General features: G+C 43.4%; 2 protein-coding genes across 4 annotated transcripts in view; one reads left to right on the forward strand and one right to left on the reverse strand.

Moving 5' to 3' along the window:
- The window catches only part of LOC131695481 (uncharacterized), a 98,994-nt gene that overhangs the window by 19,410 nt on the left and 51,859 nt on the right, over positions 1–27,725 (forward strand). The window lies entirely within an intron of this gene.
- Positions 24–27,725, reverse strand: part of LOC131695476 (ATP-binding cassette sub-family C member 4-like) — a 41,993-nt gene continuing 14,291 nt past the window's right edge. For 2 of the 3 annotated variants that reach the window (XM_058983999.1, XM_058984001.1), the window contains exons 2-13: positions 26,125–26,575; positions 25,847–26,054; positions 25,115–25,337; positions 11,160–11,846; positions 10,623–11,098; positions 10,133–10,363; positions 6,350–6,852; positions 5,444–5,798; positions 5,223–5,373; positions 4,867–5,097; positions 587–1,304; positions 24–523 (exon numbers count right to left, since the gene is read on the reverse strand). In XM_058983999.1, the coding sequence (XP_058839982.1) occupies positions 250–523; positions 587–1,304; positions 4,867–5,097; positions 5,223–5,373; positions 5,444–5,798; positions 6,350–6,852; positions 10,133–10,363; positions 10,623–11,098; positions 11,160–11,846; positions 25,115–25,337; positions 25,847–26,054; positions 26,125–26,456 (4,389 nt within the window). In that variant the 5' untranslated portion in view covers positions 26,457–26,575 and the 3' untranslated portion in view covers positions 24–249. Of the gene's footprint in view, positions 524–586; positions 1,305–4,866; positions 5,098–5,222; positions 5,374–5,443; positions 5,799–6,349; positions 6,853–10,132; positions 10,364–10,622; positions 11,099–11,159; positions 11,847–25,114; positions 25,338–25,846; positions 26,055–26,124; positions 26,576–27,478; positions 27,724–27,725 lie in introns of those variants that run through there. The other variant, XM_058984000.1, reaches the window with a different exon arrangement.

Raw genomic sequence — 27,725 nt, forward strand, 5'->3', positions numbered from 1 at the left:
TCCCCGCTTTATAAGACTTCTCATCGTGCAAAAAAGCTAATTTTATTGCTATATTCGTATCAAATTGTACATGCAGTAGAAAAGTGGAATAATTGGAATCGTTCAGTTTGTACAATATGAATCTTACTTAATCTAGCTAAGCATCTTATCGCCCTAAGTACACGAATATTACAAATCAAACATTGCGCTCCCTGTCACATTCTTTGGTATTATCTTGCTGCTACCCGTAATCGGAACCGGAATCGACAACTAGCTGTCGGCCGTGCAGCGCTTCCGGAAGTTACGCTCCGCTACAGCTGTCAACTGAGCAGCAGTCGTCTCTCCCGTCTGATTGACCAGCTTTCGTAGAAACCCGTTGGACTGTCGTAGGAGTTCGTGCGGATGTCCGAATTCTACCGCCCTGCCGGCATCCATCACCAGCACCCGGTCGCTGTCCATGACCGTGTGCAAACGATGCGCGATCGTCAGTACGGTGCAGTCGCCGAACTGGACCCGGATTGTTTTTTGTATTAGTTTGTCCGTTCTAATATAAAAAGAAAGAGAGAATGTTTAATTTATGAACACAAGTTCTTAGTTCAAGACTCACTCCGGATCGACATTGGCAGTGGCCTCGTCCAAAATTAAAATTTTGTTGTTTCGGAGAATGGCTCTCGCTAAACAGACCAGTTGCCTTTGACCCATACTGAAATTGGAGCCCCCGTCCGACATCTTTCCGTCTAGTCCTCCATCCATCCGTTGAACCGAATCGCGCAGTTCCACTTGTTCCAGTGCCCGCCACATATCCTCATCGCTGTGCTGTCCGAATGGATCCAAGTTCTCGCGCACTCGCCCGGAAAACAGAACCGGATCCTGCGGAATGATGGAAATCTTCTTCCGTAGATCATGCAGCCCCAGCACTCCAATGTCTACGCCATCCACCTTGATCAGTCCCTCGTTGACGGCCAATCGGAACAGTGCCTGAATGATGGACGATTTGCCAGCTCCCGTCCTTCCCACTATGCCGATCTTCTCCTTCGCCTCGATTGCCAGATTCAGATCCTTCAGCACCGGCTCGCTATCCGGCGAGTACCGGAGCGAGAAGTACTCGAACTTGATAGCCCCCTGGGCGGGCCAATTATCGGCCGGTTTTCTCAGCGGATCCACCGTTTCCAGCGGTGGTTCCGGCTCAACCTCGGCATACTCGACGACCCGTTCGACCGAGGTCATCTGATTCTCCAGCTCGGCCGTTTGCCGCATGCCCCACTGGCACATGAAGATCAGATTGAACACCTGGGTGATGGCGAGACCGACGTTACCGCTCATTGCTGGTTGGCGGGGTGGGAAGAGAAAAGGGGTTTGAAAGAGATGTTACAATCTACCGGTATGTGGGTTGATAAGTTAAGCATTCATGTTATTTTCTGGATTTGTTTTGTGTGTGTTGAAATGTTTTCTATGGATACAAGACAATTTCAGGAATTTTCTGTTCCATTTTATGGAGTATTTAGCAACTTTATGATTCATTTTTGTTTATTATGGACCTTCTCATAGATGCCTGTTTAAATAGATTTAACCCTTAGGGTCATCCACGTTTTTATAGCATTTATGTGAAAAAAATCCTCCAGAGACAATACTCGAACATGCAACCCTTGGGACTCTGGCCCAATACACAAACCTTTATGCTACCTTATTTAAGACTTTCTGGTGGCATCCAACGGGGAAAAATAGATCGAAGTTGTGAGTTAATCGAAAGCAATTCGCTTAAGGGGGACGTCTGGTGTAGAGGGCCAAAAAACGAATTCTTTTTTATCCGCTTAATTGTTAGTATTGAACTTTTAAAATAGTCTCCCGCAATATCGGTGGCTACGCTGAACTTCTTTTGTCTTAAACAGCCATGCATTCCTCGCGCGTATTTGCTATAACACACGCAGATTGCAATCTATTAGCAACAATTTTTGAAAAACTGACAGCAATAAAAATATACTGTAAACAATACATTCTGAACCACTTATACCCAAATTTTCAAGAGAAAATAACGTATGGGTCATTTTCTACAGCGGTTTCGAATAAAAAAAATTTCAATATGTGTAGCCTGTCGATGAACCACAGAAAATCGAATAAAAAAAAATTTCTCTATGATTTTGAAGAAAAATATTAGCGAATTTTTCAGTAAAATATGAGATTTTTTAGTTTTCATGGAGCCATTTTCCGAAACTTGAATTTTTTTACATTGTTTTTCTTGGTTCATCGAGTAACTATAAGCCTAATTCTTATTGAATTTTCTGTGTCAGACAATTTTATCAAGAGTTCGACGTGGAAATGGTTGGACGTCTACTCTTGGATGTAAGGCTCAGCGTAACTGAAAATATTGTTTTTTCGTGCACAATGAATGTATAAATAGATCTTGATATTACATAAAAGATCCATTGTTGCCTTGCCTTCAACATCATAAAACAAAATAACCTTCGGTTTGAGCGCTTTATACCAGAAGCTCCCCTTAACCAAAAAATATTAAATAAGGTTTTCAGACTGAAGGAAGCAGCTAGAAATATTTTAAAAGACGAGATATAGACTGTATCAGGGAAGGTGAACAACAATGATAGGGAAAAGAAGAAATCAAACTTGCAGCTTTTTAACAAACGGAAGGTCACTGTCAGGACATCATGAACCGAATCGTCGACTTGTCCTCTATGGATCTACTGGGAACTCTTATGGGACCACATTTTCCAGGTAGCTGTTAGTAAATTAACCAAAAGTGAAGAGATAACTAAATTTGGCTATTTATCGTATTTAAACATATGTATATGAGAGACTTATTAAGGAGATCGAGGATTAGCAGTACATCTCGCACTGGAACGAGGCCGAACGGAGATCTGGTGCTAGAACACGACACACGACCAGACAACATGTTTAATGTCACAATAACAGCCAACACGAGCACAGGGACCGTTCTCCACGATCCATATATGCCGGAGATATGCATCTGATGAACGTTACAGTGATATGCTCACTAAAATGCTCAGCACGAGCATCTTTGTTGTCAGATAAATGTGTGTGTTTAACGAATAATCATTACATTTGTATACAGTATCATCCTTTCATCGCAGAACGTCTTTTGTTCGAATGTGGATTCGAATAGAATGCTGCTGCCTTTCATGGTTCCGTGCATTCCGATCAAAGCTTGAATCGAATACATAACGGATGGCCTAACTACCAGACGAAACAATGTTTCTCTCGTTAATCCGTCGATGAACCGGTGCCAATAATCGCCTTTTTCAGCTGGTCATGCAGAAAGGTTATCATCGCAAAGACAACCCCATACCATACCGGGAGAATTGAAGTCTTCTAAAACCAGCTGAGGTGCGAGCAGGGTTTCGGTGCTGTCTGAAAGGCTACTGTGGAATGTATATGGAAGCAATGCATAAGTTTTTGCTTTTGATTCAGACTTGACAAGTGACTACTTCAACTCCCTTCAATAATGAAAGAATTGCACGTTTTGATCCCACAAAAAACTCCTCCATTGTGTTTTCTGGGTCCTGGCGAAAAACGTCAAAATTGAGGAAGTTTACCAGATTGTTTATTGAATGTTTCAAATAAGTGTATTATCTTCTGTAAATAGTGATCAAATCCGTGACTTCGCTGGATGAATTAGCCATTGTTGGATATGATCTCTCTAAGAGAACCATTTAGTAGAAAACTGAAAATTGCAAAAGTTTCTTGAAAAAACCAACCCCATACTTCAACAGATGTTCGCAATTAAGGCCCCTGTCGGAGACTACACCATCAATCTCTACTTCTTGGGCGGACATGTAGACAAGATACTTCTTCGGCCGCAGCTCCTCGAGTTATTATATTTGGAGGCCCATGAAGGGACATTATCTGGTCTTTACGAAGAAGCTTAGGAGAGGAAATTATTTCTCTCTTTCAAAAATGAATAAGCACATAAGAAGATGTTTCCTCAATAGGATTGTCGCTCTTTAGTGAACAAGGGAGCGTAGAAATTAGTTATGGTAGCATTTCTTCAGTTTTTCCCTCACATAATTCGTCGAGATATGTCGAGGGATCATGCGGAGTCTCTCCACACTAGGAAGACTTTTAATGATTCTCTCCGCATTTTCAACACCCCGTGCCTTGTTTCTACATTGAGTAGCTGTATGGCCCAATTATTTGCAATGACGGCAGTTCATGCTTCAGGACACTAAAAAGGGCGAACAAGCTAAACGATTCCAGTTTGAAAGAACAACTTTCGGTAGATCAGATCCAGTGAAAGGCTCGAAATAAGGCTGATGCAAAATAACTTGTTTTCTTATATTTCTAGATTTTTGTTGAATGCAATTGCTTCCAATCCAGAATTTTCACTGAAGTGGAAGCAATGGATACTTCAAAGGGCCAATCACATACTTCAATCGATCTTCGCAATTAAGACCCCTGTCTGACTACACCATCAATCTCTACTTCTCAGGTAGGCATGTAGACAAGATACTTCTTCTACCGCGTATTGTGTAGTTAGATCACGCGATTCATCGATGATGTTAAATGGCTTTTCTTTGATTCGGAGGTAGACCATCTAGAGGCAGGTTATATTGGATGGATATAACTTGTATCGAAAAGGACACTTATCAGCATAATTTTTGTCGTTGTAGGATTATTCAAATCGACCTTCATTGCGCCTGAGGGGATGTCGGAAGTCGAAAATATCATGTGGACCGATTTAAATCCAACAAACGCATTGCGAATGATTTTTTATGTTTGTAATGCAAGCGAAAATGCGACAAAGTTCTAGTAATACAGTCACCCCCATCCTATGTGTACCTTACTTCCCCCTCGGGCCGCGAAAAATGTTACGCCGGCCCTGCCCATGCTACCCAGATTAAACCAGCATATACTCACTATTTTCCATCATCAAAAAACTGAACGTGACAGCGGCGATGTACAGCACACACACCAACTCCAGCCAGAGCGCGAAGGCCCGGGTCGTCGCCAGAAATAAATACCACGCCGATGTGTTTAAATCCTGATGCTTATCGAACTCGTAGGCAAGAATTTTCTCCGCCTCAAAGGCCCGGATCGTTGTCAGGCCCTGGAAGGAAGCATTTGCGTGGGAGAAAATTGGGCTGCGTGCTGCGTCGTTATAGGGATAAGAAAAAAGTAAAGAGCAGAAAAACGACAAACAAAATTAGTCGAGATTATCACTGTGAACTGAATATGATATCCAAGGCATCGCGACCTTGTGGGTGGGTACTCACTCAGCGCTTCCACCCGTTTGATACTGCGAGCCGTGTTTGTGTAAATGTGCCGCAGTCCGTAGAACATGATGCCCATGACGGCCGTTGGCAACAGCAGCCAGCAGTTGACGACAGCAACCAGACTGATAATGGCAGTGAATTCCACGAAGAACTATAGAATGAACGGAGGAAAATCAATCCAGCTCTGGAACCATTGACCCGTTTCAACAAATGATGCCTACCAAAATGCAATCCATCATGGCGGACGGTAGAAAAATATCGATGCAACCGATATCCCGCGAGAACCGGTTCAAAATTCTGCCGGAAGGATTCGTGTTGAAGAAGTACATGGTGGCTCGGGTAATGCCCCGAAACAGTTGATCGTGTAGCCTAATCGATGCCCGCAGGCAGAGGTAAAAAAATGAGAATGAACGATTCAACGATAGGCACAGCATAATGGCCATAGCTCCCGAGTAGATCATCAGGTACTGTTCACGGGCGAGGGCTGCGAAAACGGTTCCCTCCAGCTTGGACGGGACAGCAGTGGAATTGTCACTACCGGTAACGTTCTGGCTAAGATGCTCCTCTTGGTTGACCCTGGAAAAAAGAAGACTGTTTATTTATTTGTTCTCTACTTCGAAAGAAGCACTCGAGGCATGTTCCGGTACGATGAAGGGTGTCAAATCTAGGATTCGAACGTTCTGTCACGTTTTCAGATGATTTTGTTCTTGAAATAACTATGCATAAAAATCCACTTTAGATAACATATACAACATTAAGTAGCAAATTTCGAGAAGGATAGCTACCCTATCAAACGAAATGAATATTCAATTACGACTGAGTCAGTTTTTGGGTTTAATTTGACAAATTTCTATTTGGACAAAATTCGTTTGTCATTATTCCGTAAAAATGTTCACTGCATTAATGGAATACTTTTCTCGGAAAATTTGCGATTGAAATTGATACTCCTCCAGCTTACTCAAGCTAACCTTTGATAAATTACCCTTCCTCTCAATTCCTTACGCACGCACGATGAAATAATCCTTTTTGCGTTATCATCGTACATCAATTTCCTCAAACCCCACCCCACTCTCGCCTTCATTGTGGATTCATCTCTCACCATTCCCCAAAAACACCCCAATACTCACCACTGCGAAACGAAGTAATCGATACCACTCATGGTACATTGCGCCAGCAGGAAAAGTGCCGCCACCAGTGCGATCAGCGTCACGCTTTCAACCGAGGCAAAGTAGCTCCTGTACACGGAAAACCCAATAGTTCCGGTTATTTGAGATTCCTTGCTTGCTCCTCCTCCTCCGCCATCGCCACCGCCGCTCCCTTCCGTTGCCAAATGATTGCACTCGTCCCGCTGTTGGTCGTCCGCAGTTTCGGAACCACTGGTGGACGTTCCCGGGCGCTTTGCCTTCCGGCGCCGGCGACCTGCGGCAGCAGTAGTAGTGCTTTCCTGGTAATCATCGAACCCATCGAATACCATACTGCACGAGGAGAACGGGGACGGGTGGTAGAGTGATTGGTTGGAATGGGCCATTCGGTAGGCCGGCGGTATTATCGGCGTAGATGCCGCCGCGGACTGTTGATAGCCTTTGTCAATGTTGAAACGCGGCACGGTGGCGGACATTCTGATCAGGGGCTGATGAGCGGGATGTAGAAAGAATAGAAAGGATGTAGTAAGTAACGTTAATTAATCTGGACAGGAGTAGTGAAAGAATGAATTAATCTATTGGCTATTGATAAAACTTTTTGACAACCAACTATTGCAGTGGTTTTCAACGGGGGATGAATTCACCACCAGGCGTGTTTTAGTCTATTGTTGGGGTTGTTAATTATGCAAAGTATATTATAACTTATTTTCCGAACATTTCCGGCGCATATTTGCCTTATATATTACTTCAGTGAGTCAAGAATTAAGATGCTGGTTGAGAGTGTTTAGGAACGGGTATCTAATTAAAGACAGGTATTGCGTAGTTGTTAAATCAATTGCCTTGTACGCAGCTCACCTGTGTTCGATTCCTAACCCCACAGATAGGGTTAGATTTTTCGAAAATGGATTTTTCTAACCCTAAAACAGGGGCGAATGATCCTAAGGTTAAAACGAAATAAAGAAGGTATCTAATTGAAAACACCTCAATGGGGATGTATGTACTGGTGACGTAGAACTACGCTTCTAAATACAGAATGTTTTGATTATAACATCAATACACTTGTTAGCATATTTGTATGTATAATAATAATCGAAATATTATGCGTTTACCCTCTTGGTGCACATGATAGGTGTTCTCCAAAAATCAATTTTCGTCATATATATATGATTAGGGCGTATAAGCCAAATGTCAAACTTCATTTTGAGTAGAACGGACAAACCGTTAGTCGCCAATTACAGCCGTTGGTCGTAAACAAAAAAGAAAAGTTTTCTCTTTCACGATTTGTCCGAAAAGAGTATTTTGGCATTTCGCTTATTCGCCCGAATCGTATGTTTGTCGAGAATTGAGTTAGTTAATCCTAACGAAATGCACACGGATTTTAAGTGCTTTCACAAATACCTACATGGAATGAGAATGTGTGCGTACAGAAACTTTAATTCAACTTAAAGACACTACCACAGTAGATCTAAATACTGGTCGCAGTGGTTCGTCTCCAACAAAAAAGTCACTATTTTATTTAATCTCAACCGTCGCACTTACGCAACCACCCATGGATTAAAGTAATGTGCGTATTATGTGTCCATATTTATTTACAACTAACCTTTAAATCCAACTTTTAATTAAAATAAAATCACTTTCTTGAAATATCGTCTAATTCACCCCATTCACAGTAAACCGAAACAGGATGCAACGGTGCTTAGTAAAATTATGTGCTATGAGCCGACAATCAACACCTTATATCTCGTTATTCCGCCAGAACTATCCATTTACAATTGTTGCACTTTAAATGCGTTAAACGCTTGGATAGGCCTCGTGTAGCAATATGAGTTATACAGGAAAACGGTGGTACATATTATCGCCATGTTTTTTTCCGATACTCTACCACAATCAAAAAAATCTTCTTGCATTCTGCACACAGGAAAGAATCAGCAGTGAGATCAAACCAAAATATATTGTAATGTAATTTCAGGTAAATCTGGATATAAAAATAGACTCGGGACAATGCAATGTTTGATGTGAAACTAGTCATTAGCCTTCGCATGATTATTTTCTACGAGTGCAATACTGGGCACTCATTTTCTAACAGCTGGTGAGGCTCATGATGTTAAAGTTTGTTTTGATCGGCTGAAAAAAGTAGAATGATTCGTTTTACCAATCATACGTTGGCGTGCACGATCTGGACACCTAAAGGGTGTCAAATTGCTATTACCATTTATTGGAATTTTGGTTGAAATTTACATTGCGAAAATGGAGTCAGAAGAGTATCAGTGGCGTAAACAAATATTGCTCACGAGGAACTACCTCCCAGGACTTCGCAACGGCGTTCGTGTGGTGAGAATGCGTCCGACAAAACCAACGACTGCGGACCGGGCAGCAACAAACACCAATACAACAACGATCGGGCCCAGTACCACTAAAACAGCTGCCTATAAGTACAAGAAACAAACAAGAACATTCGACCGTGAGCATCATGAATGCAATACAGATGACGACATGGACGTGAACGAAAACGCGAGAGAAGACGGACCAAATGACCCCCAAGGCGCGGCAGACAACGCACCTAACGTTTCACCACCATGGAAAAGGATTTCAGGATGGACAGTTGAAACTTAATTTTAATTTTTACTTATTGTAAAAAGCTTAAGTGACCCACGGCTCAGTTATGCTAACGCATTGAACCGTGTCAAATAAACAAAAAAAATAGTAAATGATCCAATCTACGTTAAGTCGTGTTTTGAAACGGTCAAACGAACGTTTGACCGCCGATAGGAAGGAAAAAAGATACCAAAATAGGTCTCCATATTGTGTGACGGATATCAAGTGTATAGCCGAAGTTTTCAAGAGGAATCCCAATAGTTCAATGAAAGAGGTGGTGACAAAACTGCATAAGCAAAACTTTTGTTCAAGATGTAAATGAACGTAAGAGATGACACACTTACAAAGTCTAAAAGGGAATAGCAAAGAACGGTAGAATACAGTGGGGAGATCGCGTGCTTGGAAGCTCTATACTCAGCTGTGGAAGCTACTGCATTGTCTCGTCTTGGATGACGAGATTTATGTGAAATCAGACTTCCGGCAGCTTGCTGGGCTCCTTTTTTCGCTTCTTGTCATAACTAACGCGTCCCTGAGAAAGTTAGATAGCAGATCGTGTAATTTTTGAACAAATTTAGACACCTGAGTTTTCAAAAAAAACACGATTTGGCAGGCAATTGTCTCGTGTGGAAAGCATGACAACCAGAACGGTCAAGGGGCTGATGCACTTGAAAGAATGCATCCAAAATCGTCTCATTGTTTGTTAAATACGCTTTTAATGTCAAATATGCGAGAAAATACGCAGTATTATGTCCAAGTGGGTCATTTTTATTTTATATTTTAAAACATTTAAACCAATTGAAAATGATTTGGGCCCTTTAAGGCGGTTAAAACTTTTGTATTAGTCTAGATTCTGAATAAAATTGAGCTCTTTGAGAGTAATTTTGAAGACATTTTTTCAACTATGAAATTTATTTGTTTGTCATTATCACTACTGTAACAACCAATTTTTTTTTTCTTTTCAGGTGAGTGTGCTCTTTTTTACGGTACTAACACATACGCATATGTAAGTAAAGCAAGCTATTTGTTTGAACTAGTTAATGATCCGCAGTTTAATTGATACTGTGAACATAGACAGTTTTAAACTCCATTTTGTAAGTAAAGCCTCTCATAGCCATGCCGTTGTCGTCAATCTTGTGCAAAAAAATCACAGCAAGACAAGCAACCATTCCTTACCTTCCGCTGCTGCCGCTCCCGTTCTCCTTCGGGATCAACGAAATCCGCCATCTGTTTGTCCCGCTGTGCCAGCTGCTCCTGCTCCATAGCGGCCAGCAAGGGAAACGTGTTGGCCGCCTCCAGGCTACGGTACGTTCCCTGGGCCTCCGCCGATCCCATATTCATTAGCACGATATGCTCGACGTTCTTCAGGTACTGGAGCTGGTGGGTCACCAACACGCAAACCTTATCCTGCAAACCGGCGGCAGCAGAGAGGAAGAAAAGAAAAAGGAAAAAAAAACACGAACGCAATAGTAAATGCCGTGCCAGGTGAAACGTTCACGGAACACACTCTAAATTGAATGAAAGTTAGCTCACGGCGATAAGGGATAGGATTGGCCTATGAGATGATGATGACGGGTGGAGTTTTTAGTGTTAGAACTGTTGGCATTACTTAATTAAAACTTTCTTCAACACCCGAGATAGACAAAAGACAGTCATAACTACTCACGTTCAAGTAATCTCTTATACACTCCTCGAAGATGTGTTTCCCCACGTGGGTGTCCACCGCAGACAGCGGATCATCTAGCAAATAAATATCAGCTTTTCTGTAGATCGCCCGTGCCAAACCTACTCGGGCACGCTGTCCTCCACTTAGACTGATTCCTCGTTCACCCACAATAGTATCATCACCATGCGGCAGTAACTGAAAATCCTTTTCCAGGGCACATACCTTCACCACTTCTCGATATCGTTTCTCGTGAAAGTCTTCCGTAAACACAATGTTGTTCTTCACCGATCCCTCGAAAAGCCAAGGTTCCTGTGAGGCATAGCTGATATCGCCGCTGATTTCCAGTCGTCCATCGTCCAGCTCCAACTCCCCAAGAATAACCTGGAGCAGGGTTGATTTGCCACTTCCAACCGGGCCAACAATGGCACACATTTTCGACTTCTCTACCGACAGGTTCACCTCCCGAATCCCTACAACTAAATAAATTCTTTGAAATCAACACCATCCATTTCTGAAAAATTATTAATTAAAACTCACCCTTCCTTCGCTCTCCACTCGACTCCTTGCTCCAGCAAGCAGTTCCATCACGCATGAAAATACCCCTCCGAGCGAATCCCTTCTTATTGACAAACCGCTTACTGTGAACCTTCCCCGTTGCCAGCGCCAAACTGTCAAGCTTTATCGCACCATCGCCGTTGGCCATCTTCACGTTTTCCATCAGCTTAATTTCACTTTCCTCGGTACCCGAGTGTCCATTAGCGGCTGCCGCCCTCCCCATCGGCACCTGCACCATTTTCCGTTCCGGTAGCAGCAAAAACTCCTCAATCCGCCTAATCGAGATCAGCCCCTCGGCCACGGAAGTCAACGACAGAGGCCAAAAGTGTAGCATCGAGCTGTACAGCAGATTGAAGTAGGACGTCACAATGAATACCTGCTTGGCGGTGAACACGTTGCCCGAGTAGCAGTAGCCTACCAGGCTTAGGAAAATCGACAATCTCGATACCAGATTGAACGACAGCAGTCCGGCACGTATGAACAACGTGCCCCGGATACCGGTGATCTCCTTGCGGCGAATGGTGTCCACCATGCGGCTGAAGCTATGCTCCCACGCGTACATCTTAATCACCTGGATGCCCTGGATGATTTCATTCATGAAGCGTACGCGCCGATCCGTGCGAATGGCCGTTTTCAGCCGATAGGAGGCTGCCTTTTTGCCGACCCATGCTGCAATGGAGGGGGAGAAAGAAGGCCGCATGAATTATAGAACTAGAACTCAAAATAAAAACAATTTATTGATCAATATGTATTTTGGTGGTGTGAGGGTATATGGAAACATTTTTTTTCTAACGAATGCAAAAGGATATTACGGCACTCTTGTCAATATTGACAATGTTTTTGTATTGTGTAGGGCTGAATCTTTCTGGTATAAAGACTGTAAGTAGTGGTTTGCCCACTACTCGGGTTCTTGTTTGCCCGGCGAACCCTTCTTTTCAGGGCGGCCTAGGTGCCTCTACCGGAATTTCGGATTTTCGTAACACTACAAACTAATAGGACACAAATAAATAAATTTAATTTTACCGTGTTTATTTCCACCAACTCTTCCTTCACTGCTGGTCGATTGTAGATTCACTGCTGCTGGCGATGGCGGAAAGGCGGAGGTTTTTTTCCGACTGGCCGGGACAGCAACGGCCGAGTTCTCCTTGTTTACGTTGGCTGCTCCGGCAGCGGTCCTTAACAATTAGCTAGGGAGGTGAGCTTTGCTCCTTTGTCGGAACCTCCCTAGCGACGGTGGTGACGAATCACCGGATTCTTTGCTCCCCGCAAAGAATCCCGGAAGACACCGCAGTGTTCTTCCCAGGGGGAGCCGTTGTCCACCCTGCTTCGCCCTCCTTGGCTATTAGCTGGGAAGGAGAGCAAGGCTCGTTCGGCTTATCCTTCCCAGCGAGGGCGGATTGGTGCGTCTGGATCCTTTGCGGTTAGCCGGGGAAGCGAAAACTCCTTGTTGATTAGCTTCCCCCGACGGCGATCCAGTACCAGAAACACTATGAGTGCCCAAACCACGGGCCGGCACTTTCCGACGGATATCCTTCCGTCACACACGCGCACTTCACTCAATTGTCGTGGCGGTCAACTGTCCCAAAACAGCGTATCGGGGACGTCTTTTCTAAACCGTGGTCCGTCACTGTCTAACTCGATGGCCGCCTTCCGCACTCGACTATCACAAACCGCCAACCGCCTTGTCGCACAGCTGTCAACGATGAGCAGCATAACCAGTACACACGAATTTTTGCAAGAGGAGAGCGGTAGCCTACCTAAGCCCTATGTTACTAATTCACAAACATAAAACAAAAATTATCTAACCTATCTGTACGAATAAAACCGTTCACAAACGCGAAAATGAACAAAAATTTACAACTAAATGTGAACGGTACCGAACAGCGGTGAGCATAATTTTACGTAAACAATACACTCTACGGAGTGTATACGCAAAAAAGGGTATATTTCCACCCAGTGCTAAATTGTTACCCTGACGGGTTACAATCTCGCCCACACCGGGTGGAAAAAAATTGGCAACAATTTTTTTTTCTAAACTAACACCTAACACCGATACATGATAATGAACGAAATGAATAAATAAATAAATAAACAAAGAAAAACTAACTACACCTAATTATTTCTTCCGCAATTTATCAAAATTCATCAAAAAATTAATCGACCGGATGTCCTCATTGGTGAAAAGTTTGCCTGTGTTTGGCCTGATAATACTGACAGCATACGCGAAGCGAGAGGCTATCAGCCATCGTCATTATTCGGTTATGGGTTGAACCCTAAATCCAATCCGAATACAAGATCGGTAACAACTCGAAAATCCCAAAATTCTGCAAGTGGCATTGACAATTTTCAATGTTTCAACTTGCAGGGGAATGGTTGTCGGCATTACATTGTTCGTTTTTTTCATCGACTGTCCAAAAATGTCTTTCGTGTCCTAACGGTACCAATACTACAAGCTTGTGCTGGGGTTTCAATCCAAATACATTCATACAATTATCCCATTCATTCATTCTCAATCACTGGCCTACTCGATCATTCACATTCCGATAAGCGCTTCGAACTGACCCCAAAACAATTTCATCTTATCATTCACACATGCATTCATTCCTTCAATATGATTCTGCACTCATACATTCACACATACCATACCGCTTAACACGTCATCGTTTCTCCCACTCACAGACATTCCGGACAAAAAATTTTGTACATTCGTCCCTTTTCGCCTCAAAACGCTTCGTACATTGGAAAAGAAACGTTTGAGAGGGACCAAAGAATGTCTTTCGCATAATTTTAAAATATCAAAATGATTCCCGCTGGAATCAAACGAACCATCCCAGGTTTAACCACAAACCCAAAATTATGCGAAATAAAACTTTATTATTTGATTCGAAATCGAAGACGCGGTATCGTTTTACCCCATTCGCTCTCCCACTCACACTACTCTGATCCAAATCGGGCTACACCTGCATGATGCAGAGCATTGATGCGAACATCGGGGAAAATGTCAAAATCGATAATGGTGTCATCCATCGACAGGATGAATGAACCAAAATCAAAACAAGTTCGGTATTGCGAAATCGCCGTGGACGATGTGTTGTTTTCGCGTTTCTAACCCGTTCGTTCGTGTCGCGGGATTCCTGCCGGTTGGGAACTAGTGGCGCGAAATTAACGGTCCCTGCCGAAGAAGGGATTGGTGATTTTTTTTTAATGTTCTGGTGCCCCAAACAAGGGGAAATTATATATAATTTTGTGCACCCGTAGGTGCGAGTGTTCCCCATGAAGAGGGGTTTTTGGAAAAAAAATTTATGTTGCCGAACACGGCAGAAGAATGATGTGTATGCATCCGGCGGTGAAAAGACGGTATGATAGGTTCGTTTTGTTTCTTCCAAACACTGGTACTGGTTTGGTAAGAAAGTTTTGTTTACCGTAACCGTCTCGACCGCCGGAACAAAGCAAATTAGTGAATAATTTGGTTACCTCACTGCGCGAGTGGGGCGCAAAAGAATTTTTTTGTATTTGTTTGCCGAACACGGCAGGTAGTGTATTTAGATGTGTCCGGTGCCCGGAAGAACGGCACGGTATAAGATTAGTGTTTTTTTAGTAGAGTATTCCACCCTACCATAGTCGTCACCGGGGCCGGAGCATATATTTCATGCGAGTGTTTGTTTACCACACTGCGTGAGTGTGGCTCTGAAAAATTGCAAGAAGGTGTTGAAGAACCTTCTCGCGGCAGAGTTGGTCTTCCACAATAAAAATAGAGAAGACGGAGAAATGTTTATTGTTTTTTTATTCGGACCAAAGTCCGTGTTGTTGTTGTTGCCGTCGGGAACTGGCGGTTGCTTTTGGAAAACTCCCAAGTGAGTAATCCATATAAAAGCATACCGTCAGTCCACAAACGGCACGGAAAGTTTTTTTTTATGCTGGTTTAAGGAGATTTGCTGGCCAAACTCCGAGATTTTTACCTGCTAAATCCTCCAGCTCGTAGGAGGATACACCCTTTTTTGAGACAATTTTTGCCAGTAAGTATTGTGGTCCAAGTTTAGCAGTGTAAGACTCGAGTGCATTCGACAACTTCATGTTTCGACGGTACACCATTTGTCCCGTTTCAAAAGGTTTAGAGAACTTTCGATGACGCAAGTTGTACTGATGTCGAATGCCCTCGCTTGCCTTTGCCAAGTTTTTGACCACAATCTCACGGATTTTGTCTATCTGTTGGTGTCTTGTTTCTAGGTCACCCTCACCGGAAATCCTGCTGAAGTCATCGGCAGATGCCATTTCACACCCGTGTATAATGAAATGAGGACTAAACCCAGTGGAGGAATGAACGGTAGTATTTAGGATGCGCTCCACATCGGTGATGTGGACATCCCAGTTGCGCTGCTCGGTTCGAGCATATGCCCGGATTGCGGTGTTTATCGAGCGATTTGTTCGCTCCACTGGGTTAGCCTGCGAATGATAGCGGGAGTTCAGCCAATGTTTGACGTTGTTTTCTTTTATGAATTGACTGAACTCCTTCGAGGTGAAAGTGGAGGCATTGTCGCTTAGCAGAATTTCCGGGCTACCATGGCGATTGAACCACTGTTCGCGCAGTATCGTACAGAGTGACGTACTAGCGATTTTGCGAACGGGGGTTAACATGACGTACTTGCTGAAGACGTCGAGGACGACAAGCAAGTGTTGATTGCCACGTTTGCTTTTTGGAAGAGGACCAATATAGTCCACAGAAACCATTCGCCATGGTGCATTAGTCGTACGCGACTGACCCATTTCGGGCTGGACTGGGACGAAAGGAGCTTTGATTTCCTTGCACGTCCCGCATTCTCGAATAAACTTTCTTACTTCAGATCCCATACGAGGCCAGTAATATCGTAACTGCACTTCGTGGATCGTTTTATCGTATCCCACGTGAAGCAAATTTTCGTGGGTACGTTGAATCAAATCTTGACGGAACTCGGGTGCTGGGACGAGTTTCCAACTGAACCGCGAGTCGCACGGAACAACTTTCGAGTTTACATACTTGAAAATTTGATCATTTTCTACTTTGAAGTCGGCATAGTCGTCAGGATTTTGGATAACTTTGGACTTCATGGAACAGTACCAGTCTGAGGTGGACAAAGCTGAAACGGCTGCTACGGCCCGGGATAACGCATCTGGAACGACATTGTCCTTGCCTTTCCGGTGCTCAATAGGCATGTCGTAGAGTTGCAATTCTAAACTCCAACGACTCAAACGTGAACTGGTTTTCCATTTAGTCTTCAGTATCCATGTAATCGCTGACGAATCAGTGACCAGTCGAAAATGATAACCTTCCAAGTAACCTCGGAAGTGTCATTATCAACCGCCATTATCACCGCCAGACCTTCCTTCTCAGTTGCATGGTAATTCCTTTGGGGAGTGGTCAGTTTGTGCGAAAAGTAAGCAACTACTTTCTCGCCCTCGGGATACTCCTGCACCAGAACAGCAGCGACTGCTACGTCACTAGCGTCTGTCTGAAGAATTAATTCTTTGGAGAAGTCTGGTGGGACTAAAACTGGAGGAGTGACTAGAAGTTCCTTAATTTTAAGGAACGCGAGTTCTGCCTCGGAGTTCCAAACTAAGCTCTTGGTTTTCGTTTTGAGCAGATCGGTCAAGGGAGCAGTGACCTCACTGAACCGATCAATGAAACGGCGGTAATAACCGCACATCCCGAGGAAACGACGAAGTTTCGTCACGGTAACCGGTCTCTCGTAGTTGAGAATCGGCTGAATTTTGTCAGGATTGACCTTGAGTGCGTTCCGATTCAGCAAATAACCAAGAAACTTTAGTTCGGGGACTCCAAAACGGGATTTTTCCAAATTGATGGTTAGGTTGGCTCTTGCTAGACAATCGGCCACTGCTTTGAGCAACTGTATGTGATGCTCGAACGTTTCGCTTACCACGATGATGTCATCTAGGTAGACGAAAACGTAAGGTTCCCATTTACCTCGTCCAAGAACCTGGTCCATCAGTCGCGCCAGAGTAGCGGGGCTGTTGACGAGACCAAATGGTAGACGAGTAAATTGGAACATACCCCTGCCGGGAACACTGAAAGCGGTATATTTGCGACTATCCTTAGCCAGGGGTACCTGGAGAAAGGCCTCCTTCAAGTCTATGGTAGACAGGTACTTCGCCTTGGGTAAGCCGCCCAATATTCGCCCAGGGTGGGGCAGAGGGTATGCATCTCGTACAGTACGCTCATTGAGAGGCCTAGCGTCTAGACAAAGGCGAATTGAGTCGTCTGGTTTCGTGACCGCCACAATATTAAGCGACCAATCCGAATCAGACTCCTCGATAATTCCCATAGACCGCCATCGGTCAACCTCTTCCCAGACCTTTGACAGTTTCTTTGGGCTCATGTGATAAGGATATCGGCAAACGGGTGCCGCACCTTGGAATTCATCTTTGATGACAATCCTGTGCTCTGTGAATGAGGTTGGGCTTAGCTTTCCGGGCTCTACTGCCTGGAAACACTTCTTTACTTCTTCTACGCGCGCTAACTGTTCCGAAGTGAGTATCGACTCACGCGGTACTTCATCTTCTTCATCGTCTTCTGATTCCTGACCTGAGTTCAACAGAGCACAGTTTTGTATCTCAGGAGAAATCCCAAAGGCGCGCCAAAAGTCCATACCTAGAATGGAGTTGACGGTCAGATGCTCTACTACAAGAGTGCATAGGACCTTTGTCAAATTTTGAAAAGTATACGGGAGATACGCTTGTCCAATGATTGGTAAGGATTGACCATTTGCAGAACGTAGTTCGAATGATCGTTCCAACCTTTTCAAGGGACTTTTCGAAAACTTTCGGTATAGCTTTTTAGTTATAATTGTGGCGTTACTACCACTGTCGAGCAAGGCTTTGAAGGATTTGCCGTACACAGCGACAATTGCAAATGGACGGTTATCGAACGGGTCGTCAAGGACGATGGTTTCGACAGACAACGAATTATCATAGTCCTCATCACGAGCCGGTCGAAAACTGTCGTAAATCTGGGGATGGATTGTTAGTTGTTCTTTGGAGCGCTGCTTTACTGCCAACTGCGACTTCAGTTGGTTCTGATCCCGTTTTTTAGGCAGTAAGGGCAACGAGAAACATCAAAACCTTTAAACGCACACACGATGCAGAACACCCGCTTTGGTTTCCGACATCCCTCATGTTCGTGTCCTTTGTCTCCACAATTGTAGCAGACGCCGAGCACGGGAGGACGATGCTTTTCCACCAAATACTCCAGACACATTATAGGTTTCTGCGGTGGTTCTGTAGGTTTTTGATTGTTTCCCTCGAGATTCTTGCCATCCTGATTCCCTTGCTGTTTCTTTTTCTGGTTGTCAGGAGGCTTGTTTGAATCAAGACCTGCCGGTTTGGCATTCTTGCTCCAAAACGTTTTGGATTTTGCGTTGCCGTTATTCTGTCCACCTCCCTTTTGGTTTTGATTATTTTGTTTTTGTTTGTTTTGTGGTGGATTATCAGAATAAGCAGCAACTTCCCGAGAAGAACCGAAAACTTTCTGATAAATCGGCGTCTTGGAGGCGTCGATCGATTTACCAAGACTCATCAATTCTGAGAGCGTGTTCACTGGCCTGAGGATAAGCATTTGTTTATAGTCGGCTTTCAGGTTCCGCTTGAGCACGTCGAGTTTTTCGCTCGGTGCCATTGGAACCGTCATAGCACGAAATATTTTTTCCATTTCCAGGAAATATTCCTGGAAAGATTCGTTACGCATCTGCCGGCGCTGGAGAGACTTCATCTTGAGCGTAGTATCAAGTTCAGGATGTACGAAATTTACCTTGAGCTCGCAAACAAGATGGTTCCAGTTAAACAACCGGTTTTGCGTACGCATAGCCTGATACCAGGTCAAAGCATTGCCAGTGAACAAATGCATCGCAGAATTGAAAAGTTCGTCTTCGCACATTTGCTCACACGCAGCGTAACTCGCTACGGTGTCTAAGAATTCATTTAGTCCCGTTCCTTCATCAGTTCCAGCATACTTCCGAATTTTCCAATCAGCGACGCGTTGCGGGTTACGCGAGTAATTCCTTGGGGCTCCCATCGATCCGTTTCCCGCGTTGGTAGATATTGAAAAGTTCGGATAGGATGGCCCCGTCCGCTGTTCGGTCCATTCAGGAACGTGAGGCTGGTTCTGAGTTTGGTACGGGGCTGTGAATCCGGTATTCTGTTTCGGTTTCTCGATTGGAAGTGATGGGCATATATTTTGTTGACCCGAGAATCCTCGCTTCAACACAAATTGATCGGGACTGGGCGCCAGTGTTGGGCGAGGAATCTCTGGTTCATCAAATGAATCGGGTACGTCCATCAAACGCAAATCTTCCAGATCGGTCTGCAGATCCATCTCGGGTGCACTTTCCTTCTTATGTACTAGTGCCCGAAGTTCACTGACGGATTCACGAAGTGAGACAACTTCTTGAACCGTCTTTCTTAAAACTGACGAAATGGTTGTCAGTGAAGCAATCCCACCCATTAGCGTTTCAGTAGCTTTTGAAAAAGCATCAGACCCCTGAGACGCTAGGGCTCTATTATCGTCGGATTGCTGTCGCAATTGTCGAATCTCGTCCCTCATCTCGCACAAGACACGCAACAGGTCGTCCCCTACGAGCTGTTTAGAAAGAGATCCTTGGTTATCGGAAGGATTGGATCCCTGTGGAATTGCAGGTACGTCTGTACTCAGCAAATCTCCCAAAATCTCTCCATCCTCCCCTTCTTGGTTGTCGGGAGGAAGTGCTGCCTGTTCGTCACTGAAATGACTGGAATAAACTGCTAGAACTTCCTCCAGCAACCCCGAAATTTCTTGGTTGACCTCCCCTGCCGCATAATTTCGGATAACCTGGAGCCTAGACCCCAAATGAAGCAACCGTGTTCGGTAAATCTCCTTGTTTGGGCACCGGTACTGGAGATCTTCCTTGATTGTTAGTAGTTTACCAAGGCAGATCTCCTTTTCTTCACCCACGTCACCCCGAAAATTACGGACTAATTCCCTCCGAGTCGACCGCTCATGCGACAAAATTCCCCGAAGACGCCGCTGCCGCTGGACACCCGAAAGATCCGAATCAGAAGAGATAAAAATGCTTCGAGATAGCAACTCAAAATCCAGCTCATCGAAATGCAAATGATCGACGCGCATGAACACACACGCTTGGTTGAATTTCTCCAACGCCATCATAACTTGCGCTATATTGGAAGAAATCACCAAGACACAAAGCATGTAAGTACTGGTACGGTAAAATTTCTGATTTTTCGCCAACTAACGATTCCCTTAAAATTTCAGGAAATCAAGCTGCTCCAAAAATGTCTCAAACCGGATTGAGAATTCAAGGCGATTGGCCACCGCAACCGAATAAATGACAACAACCTTCAAACTACTCGTCCGGCAGACCAAACACAAACAACGCAATCCACAAATTCGGACAAAAAAGGAAAATGCAAAAATCAAAAAAAAAATATATACCAAAAAATGTAAATAAATAATAAATATACGACCGCGGAACAATATTGCGGAAGAAACCTCACCGACTGTTCTACGAAAATCCTAGATTTAGTAGAAGCATCCCACACTCCGGAAGAAAAAAAATATTTTCCAAAATAGGAAAATATTTTTTTCAGTGTGTTTTGCGCTGTGCGCCAAATGTAAGTAGTGGTTTGCCCACTACTCGGGTTCTTGTTTGCCCGGCGAACCCTTCTTTTCAGGGCGGCCTAGGTGCCTCTACCGGAATTTCGGATTTTCGTAACACTACAAACTAATAGGACACAAATAAATAAATTTAATTTTACCGTGTTTATTTCCACCAACTCTTCCTTCACTGCTGGTCGATTGTAGATTCACTGCTGCTGGCGATGGCGGAAAGGCGGAGGTTTTTTTCCGACTGGCCGGGACAGCAACGGCCGAGTTCTCCTTGTTTACGTTGGCTGCTCCGGCAGCGGTCCTTAACAATTAGCTAGGGAGGTGAGCTTTGCTCCTTTGTCGGAACCTCCCTAGCGACGGTGGTGACGAATCACCGGATTCTTTGCTCCCCGCAAAGAATCCCGGAAGACACCGCAGTGTTCTTCCCAGGGGGAGCCGTTGTCCACCCTGCTTCGCCCTCCTTGGCTATTAGCTGGGAAGGAGAGCAAGGCTCGTTCGGCTTATCCTTCCCAGCGAGGGCGGATTGGTGCGTCTGGATCCTTTGCGGTTAGCCGGGGAAGCGAAAACTCCTTGTTGATTAGCTTCCCCCGACGGCGATCCAGTACCAGAAACACTATGAGTGCCCAAACCACGGGCCGGCACTTTCCGACGGATATCCTTCCGTCACACACGCGCACTTCACTCAATTGTCGTGGCGGTCAACTGTCCCAAAACAGCGTATCGGGGACGTCTTTTCTAAACCGTGGTCCGTCACTTTCTAACTCGATGGCCGCCTTCCGCACTCGACTATCACAAACCGCCAACCGCCTTGTCGCACAGCTGTCAACGATGAGCAGCATAACCAGTACACACGAATTTTTGCAAGAGGAGAGCGGTAGCCTACCTAAGCCCTATGTTACTAATTCACAAACATAAAACAAAAATTATCTAACCTATCTGTACGAATAAAACCGTTCACAAACGCGAAAATGAACAAAAATTTACAACTAAATGTGAACGGTACCGAACAGCGGTGAGCATAATTTTACGTAAACAATACACTCTACGGAGTGTATACGCAAAAAAGGGTATATTTCCACCCAGTGCTAAATTGTTACCCTGACGGGTTACAAGACTCACCATCACTATCGTTTGTGTACCGTTTATCTGACAGTGTCATTCCAATCGAGCACGAAACCTGCCAATAGACCCCACCGGAACGAGGATTTGGAGAAATTTTCCTAGGGTTGAGTGACAGATCTCATGCTCGATTGAAATAACACTGACAGAAGAATAGTAAACAATCGATTGAGATGCCTGGTCTTTATTCAGAGATTCAGCGTCTTTACTTAATACGTAAGCATGTTCGTTGGGTTCTCAAATATGATAAACAGGATTCAACTACCGTCCCTTCGTGTAACATTTCTGTTAGCAAAACAAAATAACACTTATATGAAGGCGGATCTTCGCTAGGGCTGCGAGACAACAGACTTTGGGTACCTCATAAAAAACAAGCAAATGGGGAACCTTTCCGACGAAAACAAACAAAAACAAAATTCATCGGAAGCTAATAACTACCCTCATTTAACCGGCATTCAATTTGCCGCCACCGAAACTAGATAGGCCAACTTTGAACGGACACGCAATTCATTTATTTCACAGCTCCCGCTCGCCGCTACACCCATTTCCCCCAGTATAGACTGGCCGGATTTGGAAAATAAACTTACTGCACGCTCTAAATTCGGGTGCTGATTTGGGCACTGTCCTGATACGGGTCGTCAGTTGTACTAGCTTTGAGCTTAAAGCTTTCCACTACCCCGTATTCTAACCCTAGTCGTAAAATGGCTGGGCAGCGTCGAATGACTTTTCGTACTTTGTTGTTCGTTGTACGTTGAAGTGGATTTTTATTTCACTTTGCACTTTGGTCTCGCAGTTGTAGACAAACTTCCCGCCGCCTGCCTTCCAGCTAAAAAGAAACAAGCTGCTTAACTTTTCGATGTTTTATCGCATTATAGCGTCAACCAGAAAGAAGGATCATAGTACATTGTCCTGGCGCTACCACTGTCCAGCTGTTCAGTCTATCCAAATAGGAGGACAATGTAGCTCTAACAAGGTTTTGCTTTGTTTTTTAGAATCCGATAGGGCAACTCGATAATTGAAACAAATTCAATTCGATCAAGAAAGTAAAATTGTAATAGTAGATTAAGGTGACCATATCAGTCGAGTAAAAACCCAGGATAGGGGAACATGGACCTTTACCTATCCCATTAGCTCCTCTTTTACGTATTTAAAACGATAAACATTAGATTGTTGACACTTTAAGGTGGGTAAACGCGAATAACTTTTTAAAAGGGCATAATTACACGAATTTTGTTCGAGCGAAATTCCTCGACAACTATTGCATTTTGGAAGATTTTTGTTAAATCTATTTTGAATTATAATGATATTTAGAATCATATTCTGTAATAAAATTATAGTTTTCTATGTCAATAATTAGTATGAAATTTAAAACCATGTATAAAGTTATCGCTAAAAAACTTTTTTACCGATAAGTTCTCCATCATGCAATCACATTTAGAATGTTTCTTTTCTCTTTAGGTTTTTGTTGATAAAATAAAAACAATTAAAAACATGGGTTTTTGCCATTTAAATTTTTAACATAAATTGTTGTGAAAAATGATACTTTTTTTTTCAGTGTATGTTTTTCATACAGAAGTATTCATCCCCTGTAACCCGTTCTCAGATAGTTTTGTTATATAAAATACGGTAATCGAACATTTTTTGTCGAAAATGCTACAAGTAGAAACTTTCACGCCAACATGCTCTTGAGTCAAAATAATCTGATTGACTGTGGAAAATGTTTATTATTCCATACCGGTGAGACGTGTAAAGTTTCATCGGAATCTAAGATGGTCGGACAGGATTTTAAAGATTTTCGAACAGATCTTCGTGGAATTCAAATTTTTTAAATAATAATAAGAAAAACTTCTAAAATATTGAACATGAGTCACCTTACCCCACATTCGAACTCAAGGATCAATATGTCCAACGCACAGAGAAGTTACGGTAATCGTGACTAACCTCCTGAAATCATCAACATCTTCTTATTTTTAGCTATTCTAGTCGATATAGTTAACCCTATTTTTTAGTTTTGGTTGAAAAAGCTATTGTAAATTGTTTTTGTAATGAGAAAACCGAAAAACTTCTTGCCAGTACATGAAAGTTACGGACTTTCCATTAAAAAAAAGCCCAACACTGGTACTTGACGGGTTAAGACATTTTGCTGGAGATTTTTATTACCACACCGTTCACAACAGAACTTCACAACTACAGAGAACCACTAGAAGTACGTATTTACTACCGGTTAACCTCTTAGAAAGATTTTCATATTTTCTCAAAAAGTTTTATAAAACTGTATTTTTTTTAACTAAACCGCGCTGCCATCCAAAATATAGTTTTGTTGATTTCTTCAAATAGGCAACTTTCAACGTTGAATGTTTTCAATATAACGATTTTATGGCGAACAATAGAGATTTTTATGATTGGTGCGAATATTGCAAAGAAGTGTTCGTAGGAGTGACAACATACAATCGTATTTTGAATATTTTGTAGCGATTTTCCCGTAACCCACCAAATGGCGGGGTCGGGCATCAGCTGTAACCCCTTGCCAACCGGTGTATGTCAATTTTTAGCCTTATACCAATTTAATGCGTCTCGCTGACGCTCATATTCTGCCTTTGTCTGAGTTGTTTGTCGGTTCTGAGTTTAACAAAAATTTGAACGATTTTTTTCAGCTGTACAAGAGTGTTTTGTTTGTGTTCGGCATATTTTAATTGTGAGCTGTACTGGTTGTTAATAATTTCGACCAAAGAAGTTATCTTTCAAATTTTTCTTTCTAGAAGCTAATAGCAATATTTGTGTGAAACAAATATCTTCAAGTTTGTTTGCGAAAAGCACTTTGGTTGTGTCATAACATAGCCAGAAGAAAGCACATAAAATAAAATAGCATCACAAAATAACCGCTGTGACCCGGTTTTATATTTCCACTATTCACCACCCATTTTCAACCATTAGCGAAACGTGACGCTCTCAAACGTGCTTCCAAAGTTGGTCAATAAAAACTCGGATCATTCTCTCTGAATTATTAAAAACTACAAGCATCTGAAGAGGGTGTTAATTCCGTAAATTGGCACCCTCTATCCTCTTGGGAAGCGTTCACTAGAGAATCCCGTGTCTGCTTCCGAGAGGTGTGAAGTAGGTTGAAAAGTTACGTTTCACTTTCAATCGATTGTTTCAATTCTGTACTCACCTTGCAGTGGGATGAAACTCAGCAGGAAGGCGATGCCGATTAGTCCCGCCACACCAATCTGCCGGTAGATCAGGTACCCGAACACCACCAGCTCGATTGGTCCCTTCCAGGTGTCATGCACGAAGCTGGCGGCCGTATCAAATTTAGCGACATCGTTGGACATCAAGTTGATCACCTGTCCAGTCAGTCCGTCCGTGCCGGCCGCTTTCGTGATCCGGAGGGCCTGTGAGAGAGAGCGAAAAAAAAACACAAATGGAGGCTGGTAATAACTTATTTATCAAAAACATGCCGGCCCCTTTGCTTGCTATGGCCATTCGACGGGGGTCGTGCCGACAGGTTCAGATTTTTTTTTTTGAGTAGTGTATTGTTCCTATCAATTGATACATGATTGATTCAACTTTTATTTTGTTTTTTAATCCATTCAAACTTTTGGCTTCGTTCTGAATTATTTGATGCTTTGAAACTATTTCGAAGAATGATTCCACATCAGATAACTATTGTTTTTAAGACAAGTAAATAACAAAACATCAATATATTTAATGTTTATTTATCGTCGACCTCTGTCCGCACTGAGTGCCGATCACCGACGCCAGAGAGCTGACCTCGCCTGGGATTGAACCCAGACCCACTGGTGCGAGAAGCGGTAACGCTTACCACTCAACTACCAGCGCCGTCATACGTCAATCTTGAAGTAGTAACCCAAAAACGAATAAACACCCAAAATAATCTCACCTTCTTGTACAGCAGCGAACAGCACGCCACGCGGATCTTCATCCCAATCTGGTAGATGTACAGAATGAAGTGATGAAAAATCACCACCGGTACCAGTGAGCAGAAAACGATTCCGGCCGCATAGTAGTACGCCTCCGTCCGGCTGATCGTGGTCTGACCGGGCGCAAAGTAGGACACCAGCCCACCGAGACACAACGGTTGGAATACTCTGTTAATCGAAAGCAAAATCTTTCAACCCCAACCCAAGCACTGCAACGGTTCATCGGAGCTAATCTTACCTTGAAAACGAATCCACCGTAGTGTACATCAACCCGCGGGTAATCATCGTCCAGCCATAGATGCCACAGATCACCCGCAGGAAACTGGCCTTCTGCTTCTTCAGTTCCAGCCGCCATCGGTTATCAAACAGATAGGACAGCTGTTCGCTTTGGTGCGAAGACAACGTTTCGTAGATGTCCGATTCTTCGATGGGACGTTTGAGGCCCGTTTGAAATACCTCCCGCAGCCACCAGAAGGTAAAACGAACCACGGGATTTGCTTTGATAACCGGGTTCACCAATCGGCGAAGCTGGTGGATGCTGGGATCTTCGGCGTACTGAGTTGGATTCATTGCTGCTTGTAGTGCTGCTGCTGTTGGTGATGAGATTGATGAAGATATTCAACACTGGCTAGGTTCATCTCCCTACGTGATCTGGTAAAGCTTCCAGCTGTTCGGGATTATGCAACTTTCTGTCCGCGTGCAAAGTGGGAAATATGTAAAGAAAGAGCTCTTATCAGGGCGGTTTCGCGTGCAGGTTAAAACGAGAGATAAACGATCATCGCAAATGAACTTTATGCAGGCTGTTATCAGGTATCGCAATTTTTACTCATTTGACAAAACGCTCATCGCAATTTTTTTAAACTTCACTTACGCCAGGAGGCAAAATTTACAAGATTGATGTCTTCTGATGATTCAAGACCTCCAATTAGATGTTGTCGTTACAGTGATTAATCCCTCATGAGAAAACAAATTGGCTATGTTTATAAACAATTTCGTGTTTTGAACTCAACTCAACAGTAACTAGCACCAACTTGGTGCTAATTACTGAAGATATAAGTTTGAAACTCATAAGTCCACCATTGTCCAAGTTAGGCGTTCTGCTTTTATGCACCAATTGGTTTAATCTAACGTTCTTCGCTTTTGCGAGCACGTTTAGATTCCAAGCCAAACAACAATATTTCGTTTTTACTTTCTGATAAGCAAACCAGAGCTTTACATCCGAGACATCAGTCAAAACCAGCCAATTGCTTTAGGCATTCACACAAGTTGTGTGACTGTTTGGATTAAGTGTTTAAATGATGCCAATTCGGTGCTTGTTTGGATTTGTCGTCTAACTCGCCCCTAGTAGGTACTAGTTACTGATGAGATGAATTTAAAAATTCCACACCTCTTTTCCTTCAGTTCAGTTCTTTTAAGCGATTTAGGCTCTTTAAATCTTTTCAAGTCTTTTGACGCCTTTCCAAGCAGTTAGAAGGCGTTTCAAACCATATTTGCCTTTTAAGCGTTCAATTCAAAATTCTCACTGTCACATCCACATATTACCGTAAATTATCACCTTGAAGTACCACCCTCTATCTCTTCTTGAAACCTACCTTCTCAGCCTAGCAATCAATCGCCTTGAACATAATGGACTTGACGATGTTAGCTGAGCGCTAGCGTGTAACATATAAGAAAACCAAAATAAAAAACGATAGCGTCTTGCCAAATTTCGCCACGCCGTTGTCCGTGCTACAGATGTCCCCGGAAACTGGGATTTTTTTGTGCTATCGCAATGATATTCAACGTTCGGTTCAATGTCAAAGACCACACTAACCTAGCCGCGCACGTTACACTAAATTT

This window comes from Topomyia yanbarensis, unplaced genomic scaffold (assembly GCF_030247195.1).
Source record: "Topomyia yanbarensis strain Yona2022 unplaced genomic scaffold, ASM3024719v1 HiC_scaffold_4, whole genome shotgun sequence".
Taxonomy (NCBI): domain Eukaryota; kingdom Metazoa; phylum Arthropoda; class Insecta; order Diptera; family Culicidae; genus Topomyia; species Topomyia yanbarensis.